This window comes from Amblyraja radiata, chromosome 18, assembly GCF_010909765.2.
Source record: "Amblyraja radiata isolate CabotCenter1 chromosome 18, sAmbRad1.1.pri, whole genome shotgun sequence".
Lineage (NCBI taxonomy): Eukaryota > Metazoa > Chordata > Chondrichthyes > Rajiformes > Rajidae > Amblyraja > Amblyraja radiata.
In genome coordinates this window covers 25,601,526-25,629,471 of record NC_045973.1, presented here as the reverse complement: position 1 = coordinate 25,629,471, position 27,946 = coordinate 25,601,526, and the positions used below count along the sequence as shown (strand labels likewise).

The 27,946-nt window shown below is 52.2% G+C and overlaps 1 protein-coding gene across 3 annotated transcripts; it reads left to right on the top strand.

The window, feature by feature from the left end:
* The first annotated feature begins 21 nt into the window (after positions 1 to 21).
* On the top strand, positions 22 to 27,946 carry qars1 (glutaminyl-tRNA synthetase 1). Of its 3 annotated transcripts, none has more exons than XM_033036929.1 (24): positions 22 to 180; positions 4,097 to 4,244; positions 4,866 to 4,975; positions 6,669 to 6,744; positions 8,140 to 8,204; positions 8,833 to 8,886; positions 10,379 to 10,439; positions 13,127 to 13,198; positions 14,512 to 14,597; positions 15,391 to 15,477; positions 16,010 to 16,109; positions 16,878 to 16,956; positions 17,756 to 17,864; positions 18,594 to 18,724; positions 19,475 to 19,567; positions 21,221 to 21,358; positions 21,871 to 21,958; positions 22,509 to 22,652; positions 23,061 to 23,165; positions 24,043 to 24,135; positions 25,122 to 25,249; positions 25,912 to 25,978; positions 26,608 to 26,733; positions 27,367 to 27,946. In XM_033036929.1, the coding sequence occupies exons 1-24, from the start codon at positions 73 to 75 to the stop codon at positions 27,415 to 27,417; spliced, it is 2,319 nt and encodes a 772-aa protein (XP_032892820.1). In that variant the 5' UTR covers positions 22 to 72; the 3' UTR covers positions 27,418 to 27,946. The 3 variants fall into 3 exon arrangements, with proteins under 3 accessions (XP_032892820.1, XP_032892819.1, XP_032892821.1); XM_033036928.1 differs by having other exon boundaries at positions 31 to 180; positions 13,127 to 13,204; XM_033036930.1 differs by lacking the exon at positions 13,127 to 13,198 and having other exon boundaries at positions 31 to 180.

Genomic DNA, 27,946 nt, shown 5'->3' with positions numbered 1-27,946 from the left:
ACGATTGACCAGGCCGGGTCAGGTGGCTGCACCGGCCGACGTGACGTGATTGGCGGAGCGAGGCTGGCAGTAATGGCGGCGCTGGCGCTGTTTAGCCGGATCGGCCTGAGCGAGCAGAAGGCCAAGGAGACGCTGAAGAACGAGGCGCTGAGCGGACTCCTCGCCCAGGCCGTGGAGCAGGTGGGAGGACGCTAGCTGGGGATCGCGACTGACCCTGTGGAGAGGAGAGGAGAGGGGTGGGATGGGATGAGATGAGATGGGATGGCTGGAGTGGAGACGAGAGGAGGAGGACTGGAGTGGAGGGAAAAGGGAAGGGAGTGAGAGCGCGGCCGGCCGAAGGAGGGAAGAGTCAAGTGTTTTATTGTCATCTGAATGAAATTCTTACTTGCTGCAGCACAACAGGATATGCAAACATAGTATGATGTGACAAACGAGAGAGATGAAGAAAAGCTCAGTGTGTATATCAGGGCTGCCAACATTGGGTGAGAGTTGAGAGTGAGAAATTGCGAGGGAGCTTAGCGACCATGGTGGGGGAGAGTGTGGAAGGGGGGTGTTTCCCCCCCCCCCCCCCCCCCCCCCCCCCCCCCACCTCCCACGGTAGGGAGCTTTTGCATTTTTAAGCTTGATATTGTGCAATCTGGGTCATACTGTAGCGAGTCTTTTAACTGACACTTGAATGCAACATTTATGCTTTAAATTCGATTAGGTATGAATAAGGTTAGTTTAAATTACATTCCTAATTACATTCCACAGTAGAGCCAGGCTCTGATCAACGTGCAGCACATGAATGACCTTTGGATCAAATCTGGGTGTGTGGTGCTGTAAGGCAGCAACTCTACTACTATGCCACCCCATTAAATTATTTTTTCTGTAATATATTTATTATGGTGTCTTGTCAATAAAGATGAACACATGATTCTGATTTCTGCCCTTAGTTGGATAACACACATCTCTAGTCATTGTGTTTTACATCTATATGGTTGGCTTTCAACCTCTTCAGTCTGAAGGTCTCAACCCAAAACATCACCCATTCTTTCTCTCCAGAGATCCTGCCTGTCCCGCTGAGTTATTCCAGCTTTTTATGTCTACAGTTTAAACCAGCACCTGCAGTTCCTTCCTACACTGTTTGTTAAGCGTACGGTCTCACCAGGGCCATGTACAACTGCAGTAGGACCTCCTTGCTCCTAAACTCAAATCCTCTTGCAATGAAGGCCAACATGCCATTGGCTTTCTGCACTGTCTGCGGCACCTGCATGCTTACTTTCAGTGACTGATGTACACCCAGTTCTCATTGCACCTCCCCTTCTCCAAATCTGACACTATTCAGATAATAATCTGCCATCCCGTTCTTGCAACCAAAGTGGATAACCTCACATTTATCCACATTATATTGCATCTGCCATGCCTATGCCCACTCATTCAACCTATCCAAGTCACCCTGCAGCCTCATAGCATCTTCCTCGTAGCTCACACTGCCACCAAGCTTTGTGTCATCCGCAAACTTAGAGATGTTACATTTAATTCCGTCAACTAAATCGTTAATATATATTGTAAGCGACTGGGGTCCCAGCACCGAGCCTTGCGGCATCCCACTAATCACTGCCTGCCATTCTGAAAAGGACCCGTTAATTCCTCCTCTTTGCTTCCTGTCTGCCATCCAATTCTCCATATCAATACCCTACCCCTAATATCATGTGCTATAATTTTGCACACTAATTTCTTGTGTGGGTCCTTGTCAAAGTCTTTTTGCAAATCCAGATACACCACATCCACTGGTTCTCCCTTATCCATTCTACTTGTTACATCCTCAAAAAATTCCAAAAGATTAGTCAAGCATGATTTCCCCTTCATTAATCCATGCTGTCTTTGACCGATCCCGTCACTGCTTTCCAAATGCGCTGCTATAATATCTTTAATAATCAACTCCAGCATCTTCCCCACTACCGATATAAGGCTAACTGGTCCATAATTCCCCGTTTTCTCTCTCCCTCCTTTCTCTCTCCCTCCTTTCTTAAAAAGTAGAGTTACTTAAAAATTGGCTACCCTCCAGTCCACAGGAACTGATCCAGAGTCGAGAGAACATTGGAAAATAATCACCAATGCATCCAGGATTTCTAGGGCCACCTCCTTGTGTACTCTGGGATGCAAATCATCAGGCCCTGGGGATTTATCTGTCTTCAGTCCCAACAGTTTACCTAACACCATTTTCTGACTAATGTGGATTCCCTTCAGTTCCTCCCTACATTCGTCTTCGCTAATCTTTTCCTTTTCACATACCAAAATAAACTTTTACATTCAGTTTTTATATTCCCCTCAAGCTTTCTTCTGTGCTCTTTTGTTCCCCTCTTAATTAACCCCATTTGTCCTCTGTTGAGTTCTAAATTTCTCCCAGTCCTCTGGCTTGCTGCTTCTTCTGGCCAATTTATGTGTCTCTTCCTTGGATTTAACACTATCCTTGACTTCCCTCGTCAGCCACGGTTGAGCCACCTTCCCAGTTTTATTTCTTCGCCAGACAGGGATGAACAATTTCTGGGGTTCATCCATGTGGTCTTTAAATCTTTGCTATTGCATCTCCACTGTCAACCCTTTAAGTATAATTTGCCAGTCTATCCTAGCCAATTCCCGTCTCATGCCTTCAATGCCTTTATTCAAGTAAAGGACCCTAGTCTCTGAATTAACCAGGCCACTCTCCATCCTAATGCAGAATTCCACCATATTGTGGTCACTGTTGCCCAAGGGGCCTTGCACAACAAGATTGCTAACTAATCCTTCCTCATTACACAATACCCAGTCTAGGATGGTTTGCCCTCTGGTCTGTTCCTCTCAATATTGGTTTAAAAACCCATTCCGTATACATTCCAGGAAATCTTCCTCCTCAGCACTGTTACCAATTTGGTTGGCCCAATCTAAATGTAGATTAAAGTAACCCATGATAACCGCTGTACCTTTGCTACACGCATTCCTAATTCCCTGCTTTGTGCTATCCCCAACCTCCCTACTGCTGTTTGGTGGTCTGTATACAACTCTAACAAGCGTTTTCTGCCCTTTGCTATTTTGTAGTTCTACCCATACCGATTCAACAGCATCCAAGCTAATGTCTGTCTTTGCTATTGTATTAATCTCCTCTTTAACCAGCAATGCCACCCCACCTCCTCTTCCTTTCTGTCTATCATTCCTAAATATAGAATACCCCTGCATGTTGTTAAGGTCAGTTTATTGTCACATGTACCAATTAAGGTACAGTGAAATTCAATTTACCATACAGCCATACTAAAAAAAAAAGCAACAAGACAACACACAACTACATAAAAGTTAACCTAACAATCCACTACAGATTGTGGAAGGCAATGAAGCCTAATCTTATTCCTCTTTAGCTTTTTTAGCTCCCAGCCTTGGTCACCCTGGAGCCATGTCTCCGTAATTCCAACTATATCATATCCCTTAACTACTAACTGTGCATTCAATTCATCCACCTTATTTCGAATGCTCCTCACATTAAGGCACAAAGCTTTCAGGTTTGTTTTCCTTATCTCCCTTCTACCTTTTGCTTCTGTCCTCCTTTTATGGCCATCAGTCTCCTTGCATTGGGTCCCATCCCCCTGCCCTGTTAGTTTAAACGTGACCTTTCCTACACTCTCTTTCCCGTTAGCTGCACAGATACACTTCCACGTTGTTGACTTCCACCCCCACCCCCCCCCCCCCGATTTTTTAGTTTAATCCCACCCGTACTTCCCCCTCCCATTGGGCAGAGATAGAAACATTTCAAAGCATGTACCACCAGATTCTGGAAGAGCTTCCACCCTGCTGCTAGTCTCTTCACCGACCCTCATAAGCTAGAGTGTCATCCCGACTTCCAACCTACCTCATAGCAGACCGTACACATTTTCACTGTATCTATAGCGTATAACACTGTAAAACTACATCTGGTATTTTTCCCTTTGTACTACCTGTTGTACTTGTGTATGGCTGGATTGTACTTATTTGCCTGGATAGTACACAAAGTTTGATTTGAGTGGATAGCGTACAAGGTTTTTCACTATCTCGGTACACGTGACAGTAATAAGCCGATAACCATACCCGTCTCTCCCATCCTCAGGCAGAGGCAATCCTGGGCTGTGCTGTGGACAGGTGTACCGGTACACTGCTATACAACGCCGCCACCCGCCTCAAGGATCAGCAGCACCTGGCCTTCCTCGTCAAGTACATCGCCACCAAAGGAGTCGGCTCTGACCTGCAGCTCAACGGTAAATGCTGGAGGTCGCTTGTGTTATCGGGTTAAACTAGACCATCAGTTGGGACAGTGATGGGAAACGGTACGGGTTAATGGCACCAAGTGCTCGTGCCATTGTAGGTGATTTCTACAATCAACTAATGCTTACACCCCAACGGTATGAGCAATGAATTTCCCAATTACAAATACTATCACCTCAACCCACCACTTTCCCCTGACCACCTCCCTCACCTGGTGCGCACACATTTCTCCCAACCTCCCCCACCCACCCCGGGCACCCTGCTCCTTTTCCCTCCTCTATGCTCATTTACCATCCCCAAGGACCCCTTTCCTCTTTTATCTCCCCCGGTCCTCTACCACACACATTCCTACCTACAGCTATACACTTTTCTCCTTATCTGACCTGTTGACATTTCTCTTCTTAAACTGATTCCGATGATTTTTGTATTGTTTTGCCTATTCTTTGCGTCAGTTGTTGTTAATCTGCATCCGTGCCCATTTTGGCTCCACTTTGCTGTGCTGTATTTACCTGTGTGGCATTACACCCATATTGCCAACCTTTCTCACCAGTATCTGCATCCATCCTGAAATCACCACTGTAATTAATCAGAACTCATTCTGTTTCTTCCCTTAGCTGCGGTGGAATACATTAAAAACCACCGTCTGGATTCGATTGACAGCACCGACTTTGAGAGAGAATGTGGCATTGGGGTGGTGGTGACACCAGAACAGATCGAGGAGACGGTGAGTGTACCTCGGCTGCATCTACTGGTCCACGGGTCACTGGAGATAACGTTAGCGCACTACCTGATTACTCAGTGTCAGCAAAACCATGGAGATGATCATGGGCTTCAGGGTGGAGGACACACCCCAGTCCATATCAGTGCTGCTTCAGTGCAGAGGGTGGAGAGCTACAACTTCCATGTGTAAATGTCACCAACAATCACAAACCAGAAGGAATAGGTTGAAGGTGAGAGAGGGAATTTTAAAGGACATCTGAGGGGAATGTTTCTCTTACAGAGTGGTTGGTATATGGAACTCGCTGCCAGAAGAAGTGGTGGAGTCAGAGACAGTCACACATTTAAGAAAGATTTTTTCAGGCACTACCCGTGAAGCAGCCAACCACAGTGGTGCAGTGGTGAATGTGTAGATGGCATTGGAGTTGTGCTTAGCCACACAGTCATGGGTGTAAGGAGAGTAGAGCAGGGGGTCACACACACAGCACTGAGATGGGTCACACACACAGCACTGAGATGTACACAAAATGTTTGAGAAGGAACTGCAGATGCTGGTTTAAACCGAAGATAGACACAAAAAGCTGGATTAACTCTGTGGGGCAGGCAGCATCTCCGGAGAGAAGGAATGGGTGAAGTTTCGGTTCTGAAGGGTCTGGAGCCGACACGTCACCCATTCCTTCTCTCCAGAGATGCTGCCTGTCCCACTGAGTTACTCCAGCTTTTTGTGTCTAACTGAGGTGTACATGTTGATGGTGAGTGAGGAGGAGCTGTTACCAATCCACACTGACTGAGGTCCAAGATCCAGTGCAGGGGGAAGTACTGAGGTCTCCCTCTCGGGTGTGGGTTCATCTTTTCATCAGTCTCCCCGTGCCCTGTGAATTGGCAAACGTCCCTGTATTTCCCTGCAGGCACACCCCTGATAAAAATCTCAAAGTGATTCACAGAAACATTATCAAACAGAACTTAACAGCAACCGACCTATGTGCAGTCAGAATAATAACCCAGCCATAGTAGTAGGACTACCTTCATGCGGAAGACGGTTGTGCAGGGATTGGGGGGAATTCCAGAGGTTGCAAGTGTTCAGGTACAGCCTCTTTACATTGTTGTTAATGCTGCTCCTGTTAAGTTACACTTAAATGTCCCACCATTCTTATTTGAGATTTATACAGCAGTGCTCCTTTCCAAACTGTTTGACGCCACCAAACTCAGACAAGAGCAAGTACAAAACCTGAGGATAAATGGAAAGAGCTGGAAACACTCAACAGATCAGGCAGCATCTGTAGGGATAGAAATAACCAAAACTTCAGGTCGATCTGCTCTCTTCAAAGCTTGAAGACCGAGTTGTGGAGATTCACTATTCTGGTCTGCAGATTTATGGTGGTGTCCTCTGACCATGAATTGTTCCTCTTTTTAAAGGAAGAAAGTAAGGAGTTGTGTGTAAGAAAGAACTGCAGATGCTGGTTTAAATTGAAGGTAGACACAAAATGCTGGAGTAACTCAGCGGGACAAGCAGCATCTCTGAAGAGAAGAAATGGGTGATGTTTCGGGTAGAGACCCTTCTTCAGATTGTTTATGGTACTAGTTATCAATAGTACTGATATTAATCATAATAATAGTATTGATCATATTTTGCATGGTATTGACGATGCAGATAGAGCAGTTTTCCTCTGTGTATTCTAACATAGTCTCTGTCCACCCAGGTCGAAGCAACAGTAAACAAGTACATTAACAACATAATGTTGGAACGATACAGGTTTAACATGGGGCTGCTTATGGGTGAGTGTGAACTGGGGGTGAGATGTCTCGTGGTTCACCCATCTCCCTGGGGGTCATGTGGAGACACCTGTCTCAGTCCTGACTTGTGGTGGTGGGAATGTTTCAAACTAGTTCCGGATGAGTTGATGCGGGTCTGTGACCTTCAGTGTTGGAATGTAATTGAGGTATTGGAGAGTTAAACAGCACAGCTCTCACCCATGCCAACCATTGCCTGAACAAGCTTGTCCCACTTACCCCATATCCCATCAAACCTTTCCTATCCAACTACCTGACCATGTGTCTTGTATATGTTGTAATTGTACCTGCCTCAACCACCCCCTCTGGCAGCGTGTTCCATATACCCACCAACCTCTGTGTGAAAAGGTTGTTTCTCTGGTCTCTTTTAAACATTTCCTCTCTCACCTTAAAGCTATGCGCTCTAGTTTTAGACCCCCCTACCATGTGGCCCTTCAGCTTATCTATAACTGATCTATAAGCTTATCTATAACAGCCTTCTATGCTCCAGGGAGAGAGGTACTCTAGGGAGAAAGGTTCCAGCCGTTCTAGTCTCTCCACATAACAATCCATGCAGAACCAATCTTTTTTTACCTCTTTTTTTACCCCTTCCAGTATAATAACATCCTTCCTCGAGCAAGTGACCAGAACTGTACACAATACTTCAAATGAGGCCTTGCTGTGTACCATGACGTCTCATCCACTATACTCTACCTTGACCGATGATGGTGCCTTCACCACCTTGCCTACATGTGGCGACACTTCATGGAACTATGTACTTACACCCCTGGGTCTCTGTGTTGTGTGACACTCTACAGGGCCCTGCCATTTACAATGCCCTCTTTCGGTCTTGCTAAAATTGATCTCTTGTGTTTAATTGTCATGTGTAACAACAATGGAACAATGACATTCTTTCTTGTGCAGCTTAACAGTGCTGTAAACACAATACCCATAGATAACATAATGAACTGAAAAACTCAATTAACAACCCCGATACAGTGCAAAAAGGCCCAGAGTCCTCCGTGCAACCAGACAGTCCACAGCTTGTCAATATTTTGTAGTGATCAGGAACCTGACTGGGCATCTGTTTCCCTTGCCCAGGGAAGGTGAGGAGGAATGTTTTCTGCAATGTTACTGTGATTTTGATTCCACTGGATGCAGACTCGGATATTTTCAATTGGATAAATTGGGGGGAAATGTTCAGGTTAGAGAGCCGATGCGTGGCACAGGCAGATGGGCTGAATGGCATCCTGCACTGTCGGATTCAGTGGTTCTCACTGAGTGGAGAAGGCAGCTCTCTGAAGGAGTTGGTGACTGTTCAGTTTTCTGAAGAGGCGCTGATGTAAGGGCTTTTAATGTCACGTCCGGAATGGAACCTGTGTGAACTGTTGTCCCCGCCAGGTGATGTGAGGACTAAGCTGAAGTGGGCAGATGGGAAGATTGTCAAGAATGAAGTGGACCTCCAGGCAAGTGTAACGAGTTGTGTAAGCTGCTTGTGTGGTGCTTGGTGTATCTGCAGTGTGCCACCCCACGAAGAGGCAGTCTGGGTCACGCCCGAGGCCTCGTGAAACCGGCTCAGTGTTGGGTTTATGAGGACACAAATGCCAGGGTTTATTACCGGCCTAGTTTCTATTCAGATTACTACCAAACAACAAGCCATTCTGGTTTCCTTGTTTAAAAATGCGGGGCGGTCTGTATTTGGCAACATAATTGAGATACTTTTACGATTCCCTTTTGGATCTGACACTAACGGGCTTGTTTTGATTCGGCCGGTATCATATTTTAAAAGCTCACTACTTTACAAATGTGACAATGAGACACTGCGTCACATTGTATTGTGTCTGGGAGACTAACGGTCGGCCTTTGTGACCTTGCCCTTGCATTGCTCTCTTGGGATCATTGGCCAATGCTTGCGCCCCTGCTTTGCTGAAGCTCGCTATAGGAAAGGCAGTCACAAATGAATGTCCGTCCATAAAGGCAAGTAAACTTCCTGGCTCGGTTGTAAATCAGTAACTTGACAAAAACAAGGCAACTATAGTGATTGAGCAGCTTGTGCACTCTCTCCGTTTTAATGCCTCCCTTCTCATCTCACAGGTTCTTAACTTACTTGGACCAAAGACTGAAGCTGACCTGGAAAAGAAGGCCAAGGTATTTCTTCCCTCGGCTCATCGTGTAAACTTCGAATGAGGTTTCAATGACTGATGTACAAGCACACCCAGGTCTCGTTGCACCTCCCCTTCTCTTAATCTAACACCATTCAGAGAATAATCTGCTTTCCTGTTCTTGCAACCAAAGTGGATAACCTCACATTTATCCACATTATACTGCATCTGCCATGCTTCTGCCCACTTGCCCAACCTATCCAAGTTACCCTGCAACCTCATAGAATCCTTCTCGCAGCTCACACTGCCATCCAGCTTTGTGTCATCCGCAAACCTAGAGATATTACATTTAATTCCCTCATCCAAATCGTTGTAAACAACTGGGGTCCAAGCACTGAGTCTTGCAGCACCCCACTAGTCACTGCCTGCCATTCTGAAAAGGACCCGTTAATTTCTACACTTTGCTTCCTGCTTGCCAACCATGTCAGTACCCTACCCCTATACCATGTGATCTAATATTGCACACTAATCTCTTGTGTGGGACTTGTCAAAGACTTTTTGAAAGTTCAGATACACCACATCAACTGGCTCTCCCTTATCCATTTACTTGTTACATCCTCAAAAAATTCCAAAAGATTAGTCAAGCATGATTTCCCCTTCATAAATCCATGCTGACTTTGACCGATCCTGTCACTGCTTTTCAAATGCGCTGCTATAACATCTTTAATAATCGACTCCAGCATCTTCCCCACTACCGATGCAAGGCAAACTGGTCTATAATTCCCCATTTTCTCTCGCCCTCCTTTCTTAAAAAGTGGAGTTACATTGGCTACCCTCCAGTCCACAGGAACTGATCCAGTCGAGAGAACATTGGAAAATGATCACCAATGCATCCAGGATTTCTAGGGCCACCTCCTTGAGTCCTCTGGGATGCAGATCATCAGGCCCTGGGGATTTATCAGCCTTCAGTCTCAGCAGTTTACTTCACGCCATTTTCTGATGAATGTGGATTTCCTTCAGTTCCCCCCTCCCACTACATCCTTGGTCCCCTAGTATTTCCGGGAGATTGTTTGTGTCTTCCTTAGTGAAGACAGACCAAAGTAATTTAACTGATCTACCATTTCCCTGTTTCCCATTATAAATTCACCTGTCTCTGACTGTAAGGGACCTACATTCATCTTCACTAATCTTTTCCTTTTTACATACCTAGAGAAACTTTTAGTCAGTTTTTATATTTCCCGCAAGCTTTCTTTCATGCTCTTTTTGGCCTCTCTTAATTAACCCCTTTGTCCTCCTCTGTTGAGTTCTAAATTTCTCCCGATCCTCTGGTTTGCTGCTTCTTCTGGCCAATTTATATACCTCTATGGCTGTAAAACTATCCTTGACTTCGCTCGTCAGCCATGGTTGAGCCGCATTCCCAGTTTTATTTTTTGGCCACAGTCCTCAGTGCACGTGCGTCCTCCAGCTCCCAGTGACTGCCACAGAGCAGCATCTGTGGGATCCGACTCAGCAGGTTCTTGTTATTCTGTTCCCTACAGACTCCAAAGGAGAAGGCACCAAGAAGTGGCCTCAAAGACAAGGAAGAGGGATCAAACAATGGTGAGCTTTGGATAGTAGGCCACTGCTCGGACTGTGTGGTAGGGGTGGGGGGGGGAGGTTGGGGTCATGGATGTATATCACTCTGAAACAAGGTCAAATCTGTTCCCTGTAGCAGTGGTGGTGGGTGACGGTGGGACGAAGCTCGGCTTGGACAGGCAGGGGTTGCATGTGTGGCAGCGGGGATTCAAAAATAAAAGCACTAATATAATTACACTTAAATAGAAGCAGAAGGCACAAAACACAGCTCTGAGCATCAAATAAGTGAAAATAAAATCCGATTCTGTGAAGGGTCTCTGACCAGGAGCGTTGCCTGTCTGCCTTCCTGTAGATGCTGCCTGACCCGCTGAGTGTTTGCGGTGGTAGTTTTAAATCACTAGCTCTGTTTGGCTGCACGCTGTGATTATCCGCAGCCAGACCTGTAATCATTTAATTGCCCTTAATACATTCCCTGTGAAAATAACATCCTGTGAAGTGGTTCCTTGTTAATTAACCAGTGACGCTCGACTGCCCGCAACTAAACGTGCAAATCAGCAGCAGCAGCAATGCTGCGCATTCCCTTGGCCCTCTCTGCCACTTAATGGCAGCATTGCTGATGTGATTGTAACCTCTGACTGCCTAGTAGCCTTTCACCCTGTTGCTTAAGAATCTGTTCACCTCCGCCTTAAAAGTATTCTAAAACTTTGCCGCCTGAAGCCAAGTGTTGCAAATCCTCATGAAAGAGATTTGTCCTTGTTTTTGAGTTAAATAGTAAAATCGCATGCTGAGTTTTATTGCTCTGACATCCTGTGCATATGTGTAGAGCTATGCCCTGCAATCCAAACACTTCCCTACTGTGATGACTGCTCCCCTAAGGTGACTTCTAAATTACCTTTACTGTGTTCACCAATGTTCCCATCATCCATCCTTCTGTATTTGGGCTCTTGGGTTAACCATACTACAGACGTGCTCAGTTTTATTATAGCTTCAAGAATTCCCCTTGTCCGATATAATGGCCGGAGTGAGTCAGCCGGAGCCCCAGTGTAGAGTCAGTCTGCCCCCCTGTGGTCACACAGTCACACTGACAGAGGTATCGCTGCAGACAGCAGTGTCGGTTCTGTAAGGCTAACCTTTGGAGCGATGTTGCAAAGAAAGATTGGCGATTGAGGGGGGTGCGCAGTGGTAACGTACAGAGGCTTCAATGTCCTTCCTACTGGCCGGGCCACTGTCCACTGGAAGGCACTGGACGCCCCGCTGTGGCTGACGAGCGAGCTATTCCCACAGGCACTGGGCACCTCCACTTGGGCCTTCCCGACCGGAAGTTCCAGTGGCCTCATCGAAAAAATGGTGTGAGGCAGGCCAAAGATGGTGCACTGTGATGGCTTCAACACTGGCCCCTCCAAGCTGCTGCCGGTACAATGCACCAGCCCCCACTCTCCTTGTTGTTCACCACCAGCCCTTCCGAGCAGCCGGCCAGTACCAAACACCAACCACTACTCTCATAGTTCACCACCGCCCATCCGAGCAGCCGACCGGTACCAAGCACCAACCCCCACTCTCATAGTTCACCACCGGCCTCTCCAAGCTCATGCCGGTACAACGCGCTAACCTTCACACTCACAAGTTCATTAGTTATAGGAGTAGAATTAGGCCATTCGGCCCATCGAGTCTACTCTGCCATTCAATCATCTCTGCCCCCTAATCCCATTTTCCTGCCTTTTCCCCAAAAACCTTGACATCCGTTCTAATCAAGAATTTGTCTATCTCTGCCTTAAAAATATCACTGACTTGGACTCCACAGCCCTCTGTGGCAATGAGTTCCACAGATTAACTACCTTGTGACTAAAGAGTGATAGTTCCTCATGTTCTCTCCTCATAGTTCACCACCGGCCAGTATCATCCACCGGCCAGTACCGCCCACCAACCCCCATTCTCACTGTACACCACCGCTGTTCACCACCGCCCCCTTAAGCCTCCGGCTGATACAACGCAACAACCTCCACTCTCCTCACAGTTCGCCACCCGCCCCCCCCCCCCCCCCAAGTTGCTGGGCTGTACAAAGCAACTACCTACCCCCACTCTCCTGTTAGTTCACCAGCAGCCCTCGCTTGACGATACAACACATCCACCTCCGCTTTCCTCAATGGATGCAGTTCCAGCAGCACCTAAGCATTTTAACACCATAGCGAAGTTCACTCACCCATGCAGCTCATGCAGCTCATCTTGGTGTACTGACTGGCAATGTGCATTGCCAGTCAGTACACCATGTACAGGTGTGCTGCAGTAAATCTGCAAGGCTGGCTAAACAGTGTCTCCCAGGCTGCACGTCCTGGTTTCACAGCACGGAAACAGGCCATTCGTCTCAGCCCATCCACACTGATCATCCACACCTCATCTAAGCATGTCCCATTAGCCCACAATTGGCCCATATCCTTCTAAACCTTTCCTATCCACGTACCTCCAAATGTCTGTTTTATAGAAGCACCACTCTGCAACAGCTGGTCACGATCAGCGATCGGCGGGATCCTGGTGTTCCATGGTACACAAAAAAGCTGTAGAAACTCAGCGGATGCAGCAGCATCTATGGAGCGAAGGAAATAGGCAACGTTTCGACCTTCGATTTTGCAGCATCTGCAGTTCCTTCTTAAACTCCTGGTGTTCCATGTTGGTCACTGGCGGGTAACGGTTTGTCTTCCTCCTCTCGCCCACAGATCAGCTGACGCTGCACTCTGCATCCGTTCTGGAGCAACTGCGGGGAGAGGCGATAAAGTTCCATCGGCCTGGTGAGTGTCTGTGCCCCCTCCCAGGAGTCACCAACTGTCCCACTGCCCCCCCCCCCCCCCTGTGCAGTTTAACCAAACCAGCCTCCACGTCAGGGAGCATGACAGTAGGGGGTGGGAGGAGGAAGCTGAGGTCAGGGAATGCAGAGGAACTGGGAAACGGTCCTTGGGCAGGCAAATGACACTGCAGGAGGGGGAGGATCCGAGGGGGACAGTATTCACCAGAGAGGGGCGAGTACCTGGTATGCACTGGGCAGAGAGAGAGGCAGTGGGATTAGGGTGGAGATGGATACAGGGCTGTGGGGAGAGAGCGGAGCTGTGGAGTTAGTGTGGGCCTGGATAGAGTGGATGTGGAGAGGATGTTTCCACTAGCGGGAGAGTCTAGAACTAGAGGTCATCGCCACAGAATTAAAGGACATTCTCTTAGGAAGGAGATGAGGAGGAATTTATTTTGATGTGTAGGAAAGAACTGCAGATGCTGGTTTAAATTGAAGATAGACACAAACTGCTGGAGTAACTCAGTGGGACAGGCAGCATCTCTGGAGAGAAGGAATGGGTGACGTTTCGGGTCGAGATCCTTTACAACAGTCTGACGAAGGGTCTTGACCCGAAACATCACCCATTCCTTCTATCCAGAGATGCTGCCTGTCCCTCTGAGTTACTCCAGCAGTTAGTGTCTATCTTTGAGGAATTTCTTTAGTTGGTGGTGAATTTGAGTAATTCTTTGCCACAGAAGGCTGTGGAGTCAAAGTCAGTGGCTATATTTAAGACAGAGATAGATAGACTCTTGATTAGTACGGGGGTAAGAGGTTATGAGGAGAAGGCAGGAGAATGGGGTTAGGGGGGAGAGATAGATCGATCAGTCATGATTGAATGGCTGAGTAGACTTGATGGGCCAAATGGCCTAATTCTGCTCTGATTATCTGATCTTATGATTGATACAGGGTTGTGGGCAGAGAGCAGGGTAGTGGGGTTAGTGTGGGGAAGGATACAGGGCTGTGAGAGAACAGGGTAGTGGGGTTAGTGTGGGGAAGGATACAGGGCTGTGAGAACAGGGTAGTGGGGTTAGTGTGGGGAAGGATACAGGGCTGTGAGAACAGGGTAGTGTGATTGATTCTGGGCTGTGGGGAGAGAGCAGTGGACTGAGTTAGGAGAGACATGGATGTTTCAGTGCCAGTTTGAGGGCTGGTTTATAGATGAGGGGGGTTGGCTAGTTGAAATTGACTGGAGTCACGTTGGGCATGGATGTTGTGGCCCGCAGCTCCTGGTCATTTACACCATGGAAGGTGGTCATTAATTTTCTTTCTTCACTGAAGGTGAAAACTTTAAGACGGAAGGTTACGTTGTGACAGACAACACCATGGAGCTCTTGCAGAAACACCTGGAGATTACAGGAGGCCAGGTACGATGCCCCTGCCACCAACCACCCTTTCCCTGAGCCTGCCCCCAGTGGCAGCTGGCTCCCTGGCCCCGCAGCCCTGGGCAATGTGTCGTGCTACCACCTCCTCCTTGCTGGGGTCAGGGATGTGACAAGGCTTGGTCACTGTTGGTTTTCTGACAGCAGTGAGCAGGAATCAAGAACCAGAGAACATAGGTTTAAGATGAGAGGGGAAAGATTTATTAGGAACCCGACGGGCATCTTTGTCACACACGGGATGGTAGGTGTATGGAATGAGCTGCCAGAGCAGGTAGTTGAAGCAGGTACTATAGCACCATTTCAAAGACACTTGGACAGGCACATGGATAGATTTAGAGGGATATGGGCCAAACACGGGCAAATGGAACTGGTTTTCGTTCAGGTTGCTCCATCAGAGTTTTGAAGAGGGTGTGGGTTTGGGGACAATGTGAAAGATGAAAGTCACTGGGCATTCACCCTATCTATCCCCCTCATGATCTTATGCACTTCTACAAGGTCACCCCTCATCCACCTGTGCTGCAGTCAGGTGTGTCTATAGCCGGTGATGAGGTGCTGGGTCTGGCCGTTCTCCTGCCCTCATTGTAAGCTCCCCAGTGCAGCCCAGCCCAGTCTGGCCCCAGCCTGCCACCCCACCAGTGAAGAGAGAGACTACCCAGATTGGGCAGACTTTCCAAATGATTGGCAAGGAACAGTTTGGGATGAGGTACAGATTGAGCGAGGAGCGTTCGGATGCCGGATACGAAGGGAATGTGCTCATTGCCCCGTTGCTCTTTGTCAGGTCCGCACGCGGTTTCCACCAGAGCCCAATGGGATTCTCCACATCGGCCACGCCAAGGCCATCAACTTCAACTTTGGTTATGCCAGGGTGAGTGCCAATGCGCTTGGGAGGTGGAGGGAGGGCACAGGGTGAGTCCACATATGTGAGGGAGGTGCTTAGGAGAAGGACCCTGACCAGGGGCAGCTTGGTGAGGGTGAGTGTCCTTGTGTGGAGGGGGGGGGAGATGTGGTGGAGAAGGATCCACCCAGGGGTTGCTGGGCCTGGGTGAGCCCCCATGCGCGGAGGAGGGGACACGGTGGGGCAAGACCATCCAGGGGTCGCTCGATCAGTGTGAATCCCCATGTCCAGTGGTCACTGTGCCCTTGTATCTGGATGATCTGGTTCCTCTACGAGCAGTGCCTTTCACCTGTCCAGTGGCCAGAGTCCACGGTGCCGTGGGCTGCGGCTCCATGTGGCTTCATCTCTAAGCGGATGGCCGCTGCTCCTGCTCCTCCGGTTCTGGAGCCGTGAACACTGGCTGTGCGCCCCTGCCGCCCCTCTCCCACTGGCCCCGGGGACCGCAGGTTAGGGTGCCGCTTACTGACCGACCGTCACTGACGGAGACAAACGTGCCTTGCAGGCAAACGACGGAATCTGCTTCCTCCGGTACGACGACACCAACCCGGAGAAGGAGGAGGAGAAGTATTTCCAGGGCATCCGGGAGATGGTGGAGTGGCTGGGTATGTTGGTGCTGGCTGTGGGGATAGTATCTAAGAGATGGTGGAGTGGCCGGCTGTGTTAGTGCTGGCTGTGGGTTTAGCCCTGGGCAGACTGGCACAGTTTGTTCAGTGCCCGTTGTATTGGTACCAAACACTAGGCGGCCAGAGGAATGAGTGTAGATGACACCAATCTTGAGTGGGTACCCAGCATCTGCAACGTTCCCTTGCTGATCCAAAATTCCTGCTGGTCCCAGTTGTTCAGCTCAACCATCTTTAGTCTTTAGAGATGCAGCCCACCGAGTCCGTGACGACCAGCGATCACCCCATACACTCGCACTATCCTACACACTGGGGACAATGTTCACTGCTATCCTGAGCCAATTAACCTACAAACCTGGACGTCTTTGAGATGTGGGAGGAAACCAGAGTACCCAGAGGGAATCCACACGGTCACAAGGAGAACGTACAACCTCCACTCAGACAGCACCCGTAGTCAAGATCGAACCCGGGTCTCTGGCGCTGTGAGACAGCAACTCTACCGCTGCACTGCTGTGCCGTTGAATTTGTCTCTGAATCCGAGATCAGCTTTCCCCTTGCTCGGTGGCCACCGTTTCTGCCGTGTGACTTTCTCTGCCCGCTTCCACTCTCCCCCTCCACCCTGGAAAGGAGCTGCCATTATGACAAGCCTGCCACCCACTCCTTCTCCACTCCCTCTGATCCCATCTCTCTCCACTCTCTGTTCCCACCTCTCTCCGTTCTCACCCCTCTCTCCCTCTCCACTCTCTGCAGGCTACACACCGTACAAAATCACCCACGCCTCGGACTATTTTGATCATCTGTATGATTGGGCAGTGGAGCTCATCAAAAGGTGGGTGCAGTGAAACGTAGTGCACAGCACAGTGAGGCAACTCTGACGCTTTGCATCGTGCCAGTCTCTGCCGCACGGTGCTCTGATCATGCCCTTCTACACGTTCCCCTCTCGCTCGCTTTCCCTGAAACATGTTTCCAGTTGTGCTGAGGGTGTGTGTTCCACCCCTGCTCACCGCCTGTCGGCCGTTCCCCTGGATTCTCCACTGCATTGTGGCACGTGTGGTATCCCAGTTTGTGTCTATGCCCATGCTGAGGCCCAGTTTATTAATCACCTGTGTGTGGACACCGCCGCCCATGCTGCTGCTGCCCACCACTCACAGCTCCAGATAATGCTGGCCGCTGCCCGTGGCCACTCCCCGAGGCCAATCAGGAACATCCCCAGACTGATCTCAGGCAGGCTGTCCTGGAATCGGCCAATCCCAACCCATCCCCAGATATTGGGTGGTGATCACAGCCAATTCGGTCATGGGCCCAGCCCGGCTAATCGAGCACCAGCCACAGTCAATGTGCCAGAGGGTTGGAGAGATCTAGTCCCTGGTGCTGTGGGGCAATGGCTGCTCTGGTGAGGTCGGGATTGACTGAGTTAGGGTTAGGCTGTGGGGCAGCGGCTGTAGTGAGGGTGCTGGGGGTTGGGATTGACTGGGTTAGGTTAGGCTGTGGGGCAGTGGCTATAGTGACAGTGCTGGGGGGTCGGGAGCCAGTCCTTGGCTGCTCTGGCATCTTCTCTGAAGAGCAGTGGTGTTGTGTGCGGCCATGTACTCTCAGCCCCCTGACACCCTGTCCTCCCCTTCCCGCAGGAGGCAGGCCTACGCCTGTCACCAGAAGGTGGAGGAGATCAAAGGCCACAACCCGCCCCCGTCCCCCTGGAGGGATCGGCCCGTTGAGGATTCGCTCCTGCTCTTCCAGGTAAGCGGCAGAGGGTCGTCAGCACCGGGTTCCCGGCTCACTGTCCACCGGTAAACTCGGAGTGTTCCCGCGATTGCCGGGAGCGTGGGTGTGAGTGTGTTACACGGGGTGTGTGTCGGTGTCAGGACCTATAACCGTGCAGGAACGCCGTACGCCTGTCTTGGGGGAGAGTCGCCATTTACCGACGCTTCACGTTGCTGCAGTCTGCACCGAGCTTCCCGTCCCTGGCTCCCACGGCACCAGCGACGGGAACTGGTCAAAGCACCGGGTGGCAGGGGTGGGTGTTGCCGGGGCAGAGATTACTGGGGAGAGGGGGGGGGAAATACCAGTGGAGGTGCCTGTAGCCAGTGGCACAGAGTAGTGGTGGAGTCGCCACATGATGCAGTGGGCAGGGGGCGATAGTGGGTGAGGGCTGTTACCAAGTGGGGTGGATAGAGGTGATGCCAGTGGGGGTGGGGGCTGTTAACGGGAGGGGTGGGTAGGGGTGATGCCAGTGGGGGTGGGGGCTGTTAGCGGGTGGGGTGGGTAGGGGTGATGCCAGTGGGGGTGGGGGCTGTTAACGGGAGGGGTGATGCCAGTGGGGGTGGGGGCTGTTAGCGGGTGGGGTGGGTAGGGGTGATGCCAGTGGGGGTGGGGGCGGTTACCGGACAACCTGGGAATGCGGATTGTGCGTTGTTACCGTATCCCCCTCCGTCTGTGACTGAGCCTCCCCTCCGTCTTTCCCTGCAGCAAATGAGGAAGGGCATGTTTGCGGAAGGAGAGGTGACCCTTCGCATGAAGCTGATCATGGAAGATGGGAAAATGGACCCAGTGGCTTACAGAATAAAATACACAGCTCACCATCGAACTGGTGATCAATGGTAACTTGCAGCATCTTGCTCCCTCATCACACCTGTCACTATGTTCAGTATCTACTTATGAACATAGAACAGCACAGCCACAGGCCCTGCGGCCCACAACGTCCATGCCAAACGTGATGCCTAGATAAGCTAATCTCCTCTGCCTGCACGTGATCCATATCCTTCCATTCCCTGCAAATCCATGTGCCTATCTAAAAGCCTCTGAACACACCACATCTGCCTCCGGCACCACGTTCCAGGCACCCACCACCCTCTGTGTAAAAAAAAACTTGCTCTGCACATCTCAAGGCTTTGCACCGCTAACCTTAAATCTATGCCCTCTAGTCTTTGACTTTTCCATCCCGGGGAAAAATGTTCTCACTCTCTACCCTGTCTCTGCCTCTCATAATTTTATATAATTCTCTCAGCTCACCCCTTAGCTTCCATTGCTCCAGAAAAAAACAATCGAAGTTTGTCAAATTTCTCCTTGTATTAAACACCCTCATTCAGGCAGCTTTTTGGTGAAAATGTTGTGCTGCAGCAAGCAAGCATTTCATTGTCCTATCTGGGACATATGACAATAAAACACTCTCGACTCTTGTACCCTCTCCAAAGGCTCCAGCCCTCACTGCCCATTCTCCCACACTTAGACCCTTGCATTCTGTGACCCCCAACTCTCCTAGCCCTGCCCTGCCCATGTTTCCCCCAACACTGGCCCCCACTGCCAGCGCTCAATGCCCCCGCTCCTCACTGCCCTTGTGTCTGTTCCAGGTGCATCTACCCCACGTACGACTACACCCACTGCCTGTGTGACTCCATCGAGCACATCACACACTCGCTCTGCACCAAGGAGTTCCAAGCTCGGTGAGTCCAACCTTGCTTTGTCAAGGCAGAGCATTGATGACTGGACCCTATGGGGCATGACTGAAAGTGCTTGACTTGGCTCGAGATTGATACAGGACTGTGGGGAGTGAGTGGGATTAGTGTGGGGTTGATGCAGGGCTGTGGGGAGAGAGCGGAGCAGTGGGATTAGTGTGGTAGAAATAGGACAATCTACTAAACTGACAAATAGCCTGTGCTATGAGCATTTTAACATTTTTGAGACATTGGTAAATGTGCCGCTGATTGGTAGCAGCCCTTGTTGCGTGGAAATCAAGGCCAAGTCGGAGAGCTTGTCCACATTATCTCCCCCACGTTCCCCATAACTGGTCTTCTAGTCAGTCTCCGCTGTTTGCTCTCTATTCTAATCTCCGGTGTACTTTAGACTTTAGAGATACAGTGTGGTAACAGAGCCTTTGACTGACCGAGTCCACGCTGACCAGTGATCACCCCGTACATTAACACTATCCTGCACACTGGGGACAATTTACTGAAGCCAATTAACCTACAAACCTGCTAGTCTTTGGAGTATGGGAGGTGACCAGTGCTATGTGCATTACTCAATCTGTGATCCACCTTGTGGTGTCTGCAGTACTAATCTGCCATGTGGACACAAGGAACTGGTGCTGGTTTACAAAGGAGAAACGATGCTGGTGTAACTCAGCAGGTCAGGCAGTTGCCCTGGAGAACATGGATGTCAAATCTGTTATAATTGCTGTAGACTGAATCCCGCCCACCATTTTAACTTCCACATTGAGCAATCCTGCTGCATTTAAAGATCTGTGGGCATGCACTTCATGGTCCCTCTGTCTCTCCACACCACTCAACGCTCACATTTATTAAACCTTCACTTGCCTTCCCCCTCATGTTTTGTTCCATCTTCAAACATCATCTCTTGCTTTTACGTTGACTTTGTTAGACAGGTTGGGGATAGCAGGGACAGAGTCCCCTGCTGGTAACATTCTGTCAGTCACACACACATCTCCTTTGATTCTTGCCTCTGCCAACGTTGGCTTTGATTAGCTGTTCTCCCATGTCTAGTCTTTCTGTGAAGTTGGTTATCTGATGCACTGATATTCATTAAAAGTAGGCTGTTTCCATGACAATATCTTCCGTTGCTGTTTTGGGCAATTTCCATGTGCACAGTGATGCCTCAACGCCTTGATTTGAATAATTTGAAAAGAGCTATCTTTGTTGTCGAGCACTTTGAGACATGCTGAGGTCAGTGAAGCAGTTACTAAATAAGCTGGCAGCACCTCTGGGATGGGGAAGTAACGTGAGGTCGGGGAAGTCACATGTGAGGACGGGAGTAAGGTGCGGGGGACATGGGTGTAAGGTGCGGGGGACATGGGTGTAAGGTGCGGGGGACATGGGTGTAGGGTGCGGGGGACATGGGTGTAAGGTGCGGGGGACATGGGTGTAACGTGTGGGGTGAAGGGGACATGGGTGTAAGGTGCGGGGGACAGTGGTTGAGGTAGGTTGGGGTGCGGGGGACGGGGTAGGATCCGGGGGACGGGAGTAAGGTGCGAGGACAGGGGAGTAAAGTGCGAGAATGGGAGTGGGGGGGGGGGGAGGTGCAGGGGAGGGAGGGGCCATTGCTGTCGGGCTGGGCGAGGTCCTGACCTGTGCCTCCTGCAGCCGATCATCCTACTACTGGCTGTGCAATGCCCTGGACGTGTACTGCCCCGTGCAGTGGGAGTATGGTCGCCTCAACCTGCAGTATACTGTGGTGTCCAAGAGGAAGATCATCAAACTGGTGGAGGCCGGTGCTGTCAGGTAAGGCCCATCTCCTGCTCTGCCGCTTGCTGTTTCCCTGACGGGTTAGCAACGAGCCGACTACTCTCAGCATGCACACCACCAATGCAAGGGACAACATCCATTAACGTTTGTTAACGCAAACACGGTGTTAATTTTAGTAAAACGTAACCTTTAATAAATATACTAAATTGCCATACATGTAATCTCCAAGTTGGATTTAATGATCAGCTCACCCTTTGTAACTCCTCCACCCGAGATGTCCCTGGTCTGGCCGGGGAGGAGGGAGCATGGTGTGGGGGGAGGGGGTTGGCAGTGGGGGATGTGTAGTGTAGCCCAGGGACGGGGTTGGGGGGTGGGGGTGGAGATGGTGGGAGTGGTCCAGGGGGTTGGTGTGAGCCGGGGTGCGGGAGGGGGGGGTTTCCTTGTGTCTGTATGGGGGGGGGTGGGGATGCTGGGATACGGGGTGTGGTCCTGGGGCGGGGAGGGGTGGTTTCCTGCCACTCGCGGTGTTTCCCTTCTGCCTCTCACAGGGATTGGGATGACCCGCGCCTCTTCACGCTGACCGCGCTGCGCAGGAGAGGCTTCCCTTCGGAGGCCATCAACAACTTCTGTGCCAAGGTGAGGGGTCCACGTCTGGATGGCCCTGCCCGCTACGGGGGGGGGGTACACTGGTCAGTGTGCTGCTCTGCCCCTCCCGCCTGCCCCAGCACTCACTGTCATCGCTGATTTGTCCTTGCCCCCAGCCCCCCATCTCTGGCAGGTCCTCTTTAAATACCCCCAGTCACCTCCCCTCCAGGGTGGTGATCACAGCTGGTTTTATGTGCTGATTGGTGAGGTTTGGAACTGTGCAGCCAGGGTGTCCCTTCACAACACTCCAGTCTCCTTCACTGTGCCCTACCTGGGTCACTCGGTCACTGTCTCCCTTAATCTGCACCCACCCACTGCTGTGCACACCTGCCACCTTACTGCCCCTGCCAGTGATGCCCTGCCCCTCATGCCCTTATCCTAGCCCTGTGCTCACCTCCCACCTCTGCTCCTGGCTCCCCTTGCTGCAGTGCCCACCGCTACCTTGCCCTCCCAGCCCTGCCCCTGGACCCATCTCCCACCTCTGCTCCCGGCACCCCTCTGCAGTGCCTGGTTTACTGATCTCCTCTGCTCTGCTGCCCAGGTTGGAGTGACGGTCGCACAGACGACGATGGCCCCTCACCTGCTGGAGTCCTGCGTCCGCGATGTTCTCAATGACACGGCACCTCGGGCCATGGCTGTCCTGGAGCCACTGAGAGTCACCATCACCAATTTCCCATCCAACCAGGTAATCTGCGGCAACACCACGGCGGCCATTCGATGTACACGGTGCTGCAAGGAACCACAGCTGGTGTTGATGCTAAGAGCTGAATAGCCTGTAACTACACGGAGCTGTTGCCCTTGTGGTCACAGTCCTCACTCACGGACAACACAGAGCCCGGGGAGGGGAGGGTGGCGCAGAGCGAGGGGCCTTGCTGATCCCTGGTTGCTGCCATATTTCACCACACGGGCGTGGATGGTGTGTAGGGGAGGGCAGATTGGCGTGGGGGGGGGGGGGGGGGGGGGGGGGGGGGGGGCAGACGGGCGTGGGTGGTGTGTGTGTGGGGAAGGAGGGCAGAACAGGCGTGTGTGGTGGGGGGAGGGTACTTGTGAGCACTGTGCTACCTCCCCTGATGAAGCTTTCTGTCGCTCACAGCCGCTGGAGGTGTCTGTTCCCAATTTCCCAGCGGATGAGAGCAGAGGTTTCCACGTGGTTCCGTTCAGCCGCACCATCTACATCGAGCAGGCGGACTTCCGGGAGGTGAGTAGCAGCTGCCCTGTGCCGGGTCGAGGTGCGGGAATTGTGTGGGTGCTCTGTATGGACCGCAGCATCGCTATCGGATACAGATCGGGAGGGTTTTCAGCGTGGACTAATATCCAGTTTAGAATCGGTCATGGGGTCAAGATCCGGATCTGTTCAGGATCAAATTGGGGTCGGGATTGGCCATGGAATCTGGATCATGGGTTGTTATTTGCTGTAGGATCTGGAATAAGGACTCTGGGCTGGTGGATCAGTCTAGTCTTGGCCACATGCTACCACTCTGCTTTGGGAATGTCTGTTTGTGTGGAGGGGGTCGAGGAGGGGAGGTTAAAGAGTGGGTTGGGTGTGGGGGGGGGGGCAGGGATGGGATTGTGTGTGGGGGGTTAGAGGGGGTTGTGTGTGGGGGTCGAGGAGGGGAGGTTAAAGAGTGGGTTGGGTGTGGGGGGCGGGAATGGGGTTGTGTGGGGGGGGCGGGGATGGGATTGTGTGTGGGGGGTTAGAGGGGGTTGTGTGTGGGGGGCGAGGAGGGGGGGTTAAAGGGGATTGTGTGTGCAGGTGTGGGCGGGTGCGGCCGATGGGGATGTTAGGAACAGGGAAGTCAGACACAAAATGCAGGAGTAACAGGAGGGACAAGGCAGCATTTCTGGCGAGAATGGGTGACGTTTCAGGTCGAGACCCTTGTTCAATCTCTGGCTGTTCGGATTAAGACGAGATGTCAGCTGTGGCTGGCACTGAGGATCACTGGGCAGTTCCCCTCACCTGGTCTGCTGCTGTGTCCCTCTGCTGGGAAGCCTCCACCGGCCCAGTCTGCTGGTGTGTCCATCTGCTTCAGCCCTGCCATTGAGTGTGTGCGTTGATGTGGTGTGTTTGTGTGCAGGTGATGGAGAAGGGTTACAAGCGATTGACTTGCGAGCAGCCGGTCGGGCTGCGACACACTGGCTACGTCCTGTCTGTGCAGCGGGTGATCCGGGTAGGTCTCTGCCCCTGCAGGGTGGGGTAGGTGGGGACGCTTCCCAAGGTGGGGGGGTGGGAGCGGGGACATTCCCGGGATGGTGGGCTGGGAGGAGGGGATGGTTCCCAGGATAGGGGGTGGGGAAATATTTGACTGTTCCTGGGGGGGGGGGGGGGGAGAAGAGAAGAGGGGCATGTTCTGCAAGCTGGGAGTGGGGTCCATCCTCCCCCCAGCCTGCTCTGTGTAGGACCACTACTCCTGCTGCTCGATCCGGCTCTGCCTCCGGGGTAAGGGATAGTCTTGGAGCAGCACCAGGCCATTCAACCCCTCTCACCCATCTCTGTGTACTATCCCCCGCCCTTGATTCCTTCAGTATCCAGGTCACCGGCCCTCGCTTGGATAGATTTGCCGCTGGCTGGCGGGGCATTGGATTGCAGAGATGCCCCAGCCTCTGTGAGGAGATTTCTACCCTCGGCCCCAAATGTGACTGACCTTCAGCCCAGGGCCCGTGCTCTCTGCAGCTCGCCCTGCAGGGTCTGGCCGCGGTTCAGGGGGATCTCCCCTCATTCTAACCTCCAGAGAATAATCTCCAGATTCCTTGTTGTAACTCCCTCCACCCCAGCAGCCGGGCCGGTGAATCTTCACCAGCCTTCCTCTGAACAAAATCCAGCAATGGTCACAGAGTCATGGAGCTGTGCAGGTCTCCCAAAGTCTGGAGCTCATTCAGTCTACACGTCCTGTCTGCGAGGCAGCAGTGTGGGAGAGGAGGAGGTGGGGAAGGGTGGGCAGGGGAGGGGAGGGGGAGATGATGGCACTAGCTGTGTGGGAGAGGGGGGCTGGGGAAGGGTGGGCAGGGGAGGGGGGAGGGGATGGCACTAGCTGTGGGAGAGGAGGGTGGGGAAGGGTGGGCAGGGAAGGGGGCACACCACCTGTGTGGGAGGCAGCAGCGTGGGAGATGTGGTTACTGGACACGATCCCACTCACCTGTAGATTTCATCCCGCAGGATAACGACAGGAAGGTGACTGAACTGGAGGCAACTTGTAAGAAATCCGAGTCAGTGGAGAAACCCAAGGCTTTTATTCACTGGGTGTCCAACCCTGTGACTTGTGAGCTTCGGCTGTACGAGAGGCTGTGAGTGGCTCTGGAGGGGTTGGGTTAGGGGGGGTTTGTGGGCTGAGGGTGGGGGCCTGTAGCCTTACTGCCAGAGGCCGTGGCCAAGGCTGACGCAGCACGTCTGGAAGCTCCCCAGGGTGGGGATAGCGAGGGCGGGCGGATGGGGGAATGTTTCTTGGGTGTTGGCTGCGTGGGGCGGGGGCTGGATGGGGGGGGGGTCACGTCTCCTGGGGTGTGGGCTCTCCCGGCAGGGAGGGGGGCATGTTTCCGGGGAGTGGTGTGGAGGGCGGTCCGGATAGGGGCAGGGGTGTGCCAAGTGGGAGCTGTCTCCATTGTGGGAGGTGAGATGTCTGCCCCATTGTTTCCTGGGTGAGTGGGGTTGTCTTTCATGGGGGGGGGGGGGGGGGGGCTGTCCCTGTTGGGGTATGTTGCAACTTCCTCCGCAATTGTCCCGGGTATCTGACTGAGGGCAGGGGTGGGTGGGTGTATCTTGTTTACCATGGGGTCTCTGTGCCGGAGCAGACGTGATGAACCTCTGTGTTGCAGCTTCCTCCACAAGTGCCCCAAGGAGCCGGCCGTGGGGAGGGGCTCATTTCCCGTGGGGGGTGGGTGGTGTCTCGGGCTGGGGGGGGGGGGGTATCTCTGTGCCGCAGCTGACATGATGACCCACTGTGTTGCAGCTTTATCCACAAGTGCCCCGAGGACTCGGCCGAGGTGCCCGGTGGCTTCCTGAGCGACATTAACCCGGTGAGTGTGGGTCCTGAGGTCCTGAGCCACGGATGGGGCTGGCACTGGTCACCGTGGCACTGGTCACCGTGGCACTGGTCACCGTGGCACTGGTCACCGTGGCACTGGTCACCGTGGCACTGGTCACCGTGGCACTGGTCACCGTGGCACTGGTCACCGTGGCACTGGTCACCGTGGCACTGGTCACCGTGGCACTGGTCACCGTGGCACTGGTCACCGTGGCACTGGTCACCGTGGCACTGGTCACCGTGGCACTGGTGAGTTCTCAGCACAGCCCAAGGTCACGGTGAACCCAGTCCAGTGTTTGATGAAGCTATACCACCATCTCCCTGCTCTCTGTGCCCACTAATGCCCTGCACCCTCCTCCGCCCTGTGCTGCCTCGTCCACTGACCCCTGGATCTGTACACCGACGTCCCTCAATACCCCTGTGCATGCCCTGCCCTTGCTGGTCCCCTCAAAGTACATCGCTTGACTCATCATGATGGCTTCCACCCACGCTCCCTGAAAGACACCATGGGAGCTGGGGGAAGCTCTCAGTGCACTATGTCAGTCATCCATCTCCCCACCACCCCCACACCTCCATTAATCACTCCACGCACGGTATCACCGTGCCTCCATCTCTCCCCAGAGCTCCATGCAGCTGATCCCAGCGGCTCTGCTGGACGTTTCTGTGCGAGCTGCCCGGCCGTTCGACAAGTTCCAGTTTGAGCGCGTGGGTTATTTCTCTCTGGATCCCGACAGCACGGAGCAGCGGGTGAGTGTGGCGTTACCAGGCGGTGTGTCGGCGGATGCTGGTGACGCACGCGATCAGTGGTGTTGGTGTCGGTTTGGACCTTCCCCTAGTCTGTAACCGACTGAAGCCTCTCGCTGCGAACCAAGACTTATGGGGAGAGTTAGCGGTAGCGGTAACTTCCAAATACAGACACAGAGTAACTCATTGGGTCAGGCAGCATCTCTGGAGTAACTCAGTGGGTCAGGCAGCATCTCTGGAGAACATGGATAGGTGGCGTTTCGGATCGGGATCTTCTTCCTATGACAGGCTGAGGCAGGGAAACCAGGCAGAACCTACCTACCCTGGCCCAATGCCGTTCTCCTGTCCCCTCCCCTCACCTCTGCAAGGCTGCCCTCCAGGGCAGTCTCCCTTAATGAGCACTTGATTGTGCTGTGCTCCTGGTGGGGGGGCACTGTGGTTGGGGGAGGCTGTTGGAGTAGACTGGGCCTGTGAGCGTGGCGTACTGTATAGAGGGTGCAGCTACTGTGCATGGCAGGAGAGGGAGGGAGGGTGTGCGAGTGATATTGTTTGCCCACACCGGGCCGACTCATTCCCAAACTTTGGTGCCAGTGTGTGTGTCTCTCATCTTCCCCCAACCTCCCCTCCCCTCTGCAGTTGGTGTTTAACAGAACAGTGACACTGAAGGAAGACCCAGGAAAGATGTGAGGGCAGAGGGTGTGAACAACCCCGGGCCTGGACTGTCTCACGCGGGGTGGAAGAACCGAGGGTTGTGCTTGCTCCATCAATCACAACTCGTCTGCAGAATCTGAGCTCGAGCGGTGAACACACCCCCACCATCCCAATGCATCTGCCTCTACACAACTGGAGCCCCGGCACGCTGGGCCACACTCTGTCACCCCAGTGCATGAGCTGGCAGCAGGAAAACTGACCCACACATTGACCAGCTGTGCCGCAGATCAACAGGAGTGGAGATCGTACTGCAATCCCTGGTGTGCTGTGTGTTTTGTTCATGATATTTCATTGTTCTATTGACAGATCTGTACTGTGTCACCATGCCCCCCCCATGGCCTCCCACCCCGCACTCTCTGTCCTGCCTACCTCCTTCCCATTCTCCTCCTCCTCCTGCCCCTCCCTCGCCTCTCACCTCTACCCCCCACTCTCACTGCCTCTGTTCAGCTTAGGGTTCATGCAGCAAGCTGTGGTCAGTTTTGAGAATAAAGCAATGCTTTTTGGA

Bases quoted from the DNA above. Each gene is read 5' to 3' on its own strand.
- qars1 (XM_033036928.1), top strand. From the start codon at position 73: ATGGCGGCGCTGGCGCTGTTTAGCCGGATCGGCCTGAGCGAGCAGAAG. The intron at 181-4,096 runs GTGGGAGGACGC...TCCCATCCTCAG, and splicing joins TCGCCCAGGCCGTGGAGCAG to GCAGAGGCAATCCTGGGCTG. The intron at 23,166-24,042 runs GTGAGTAGCAGC...GTTTGTGTGCAG, and splicing joins AGCAGGCGGACTTCCGGGAG to GTGATGGAGAAGGGTTACAA.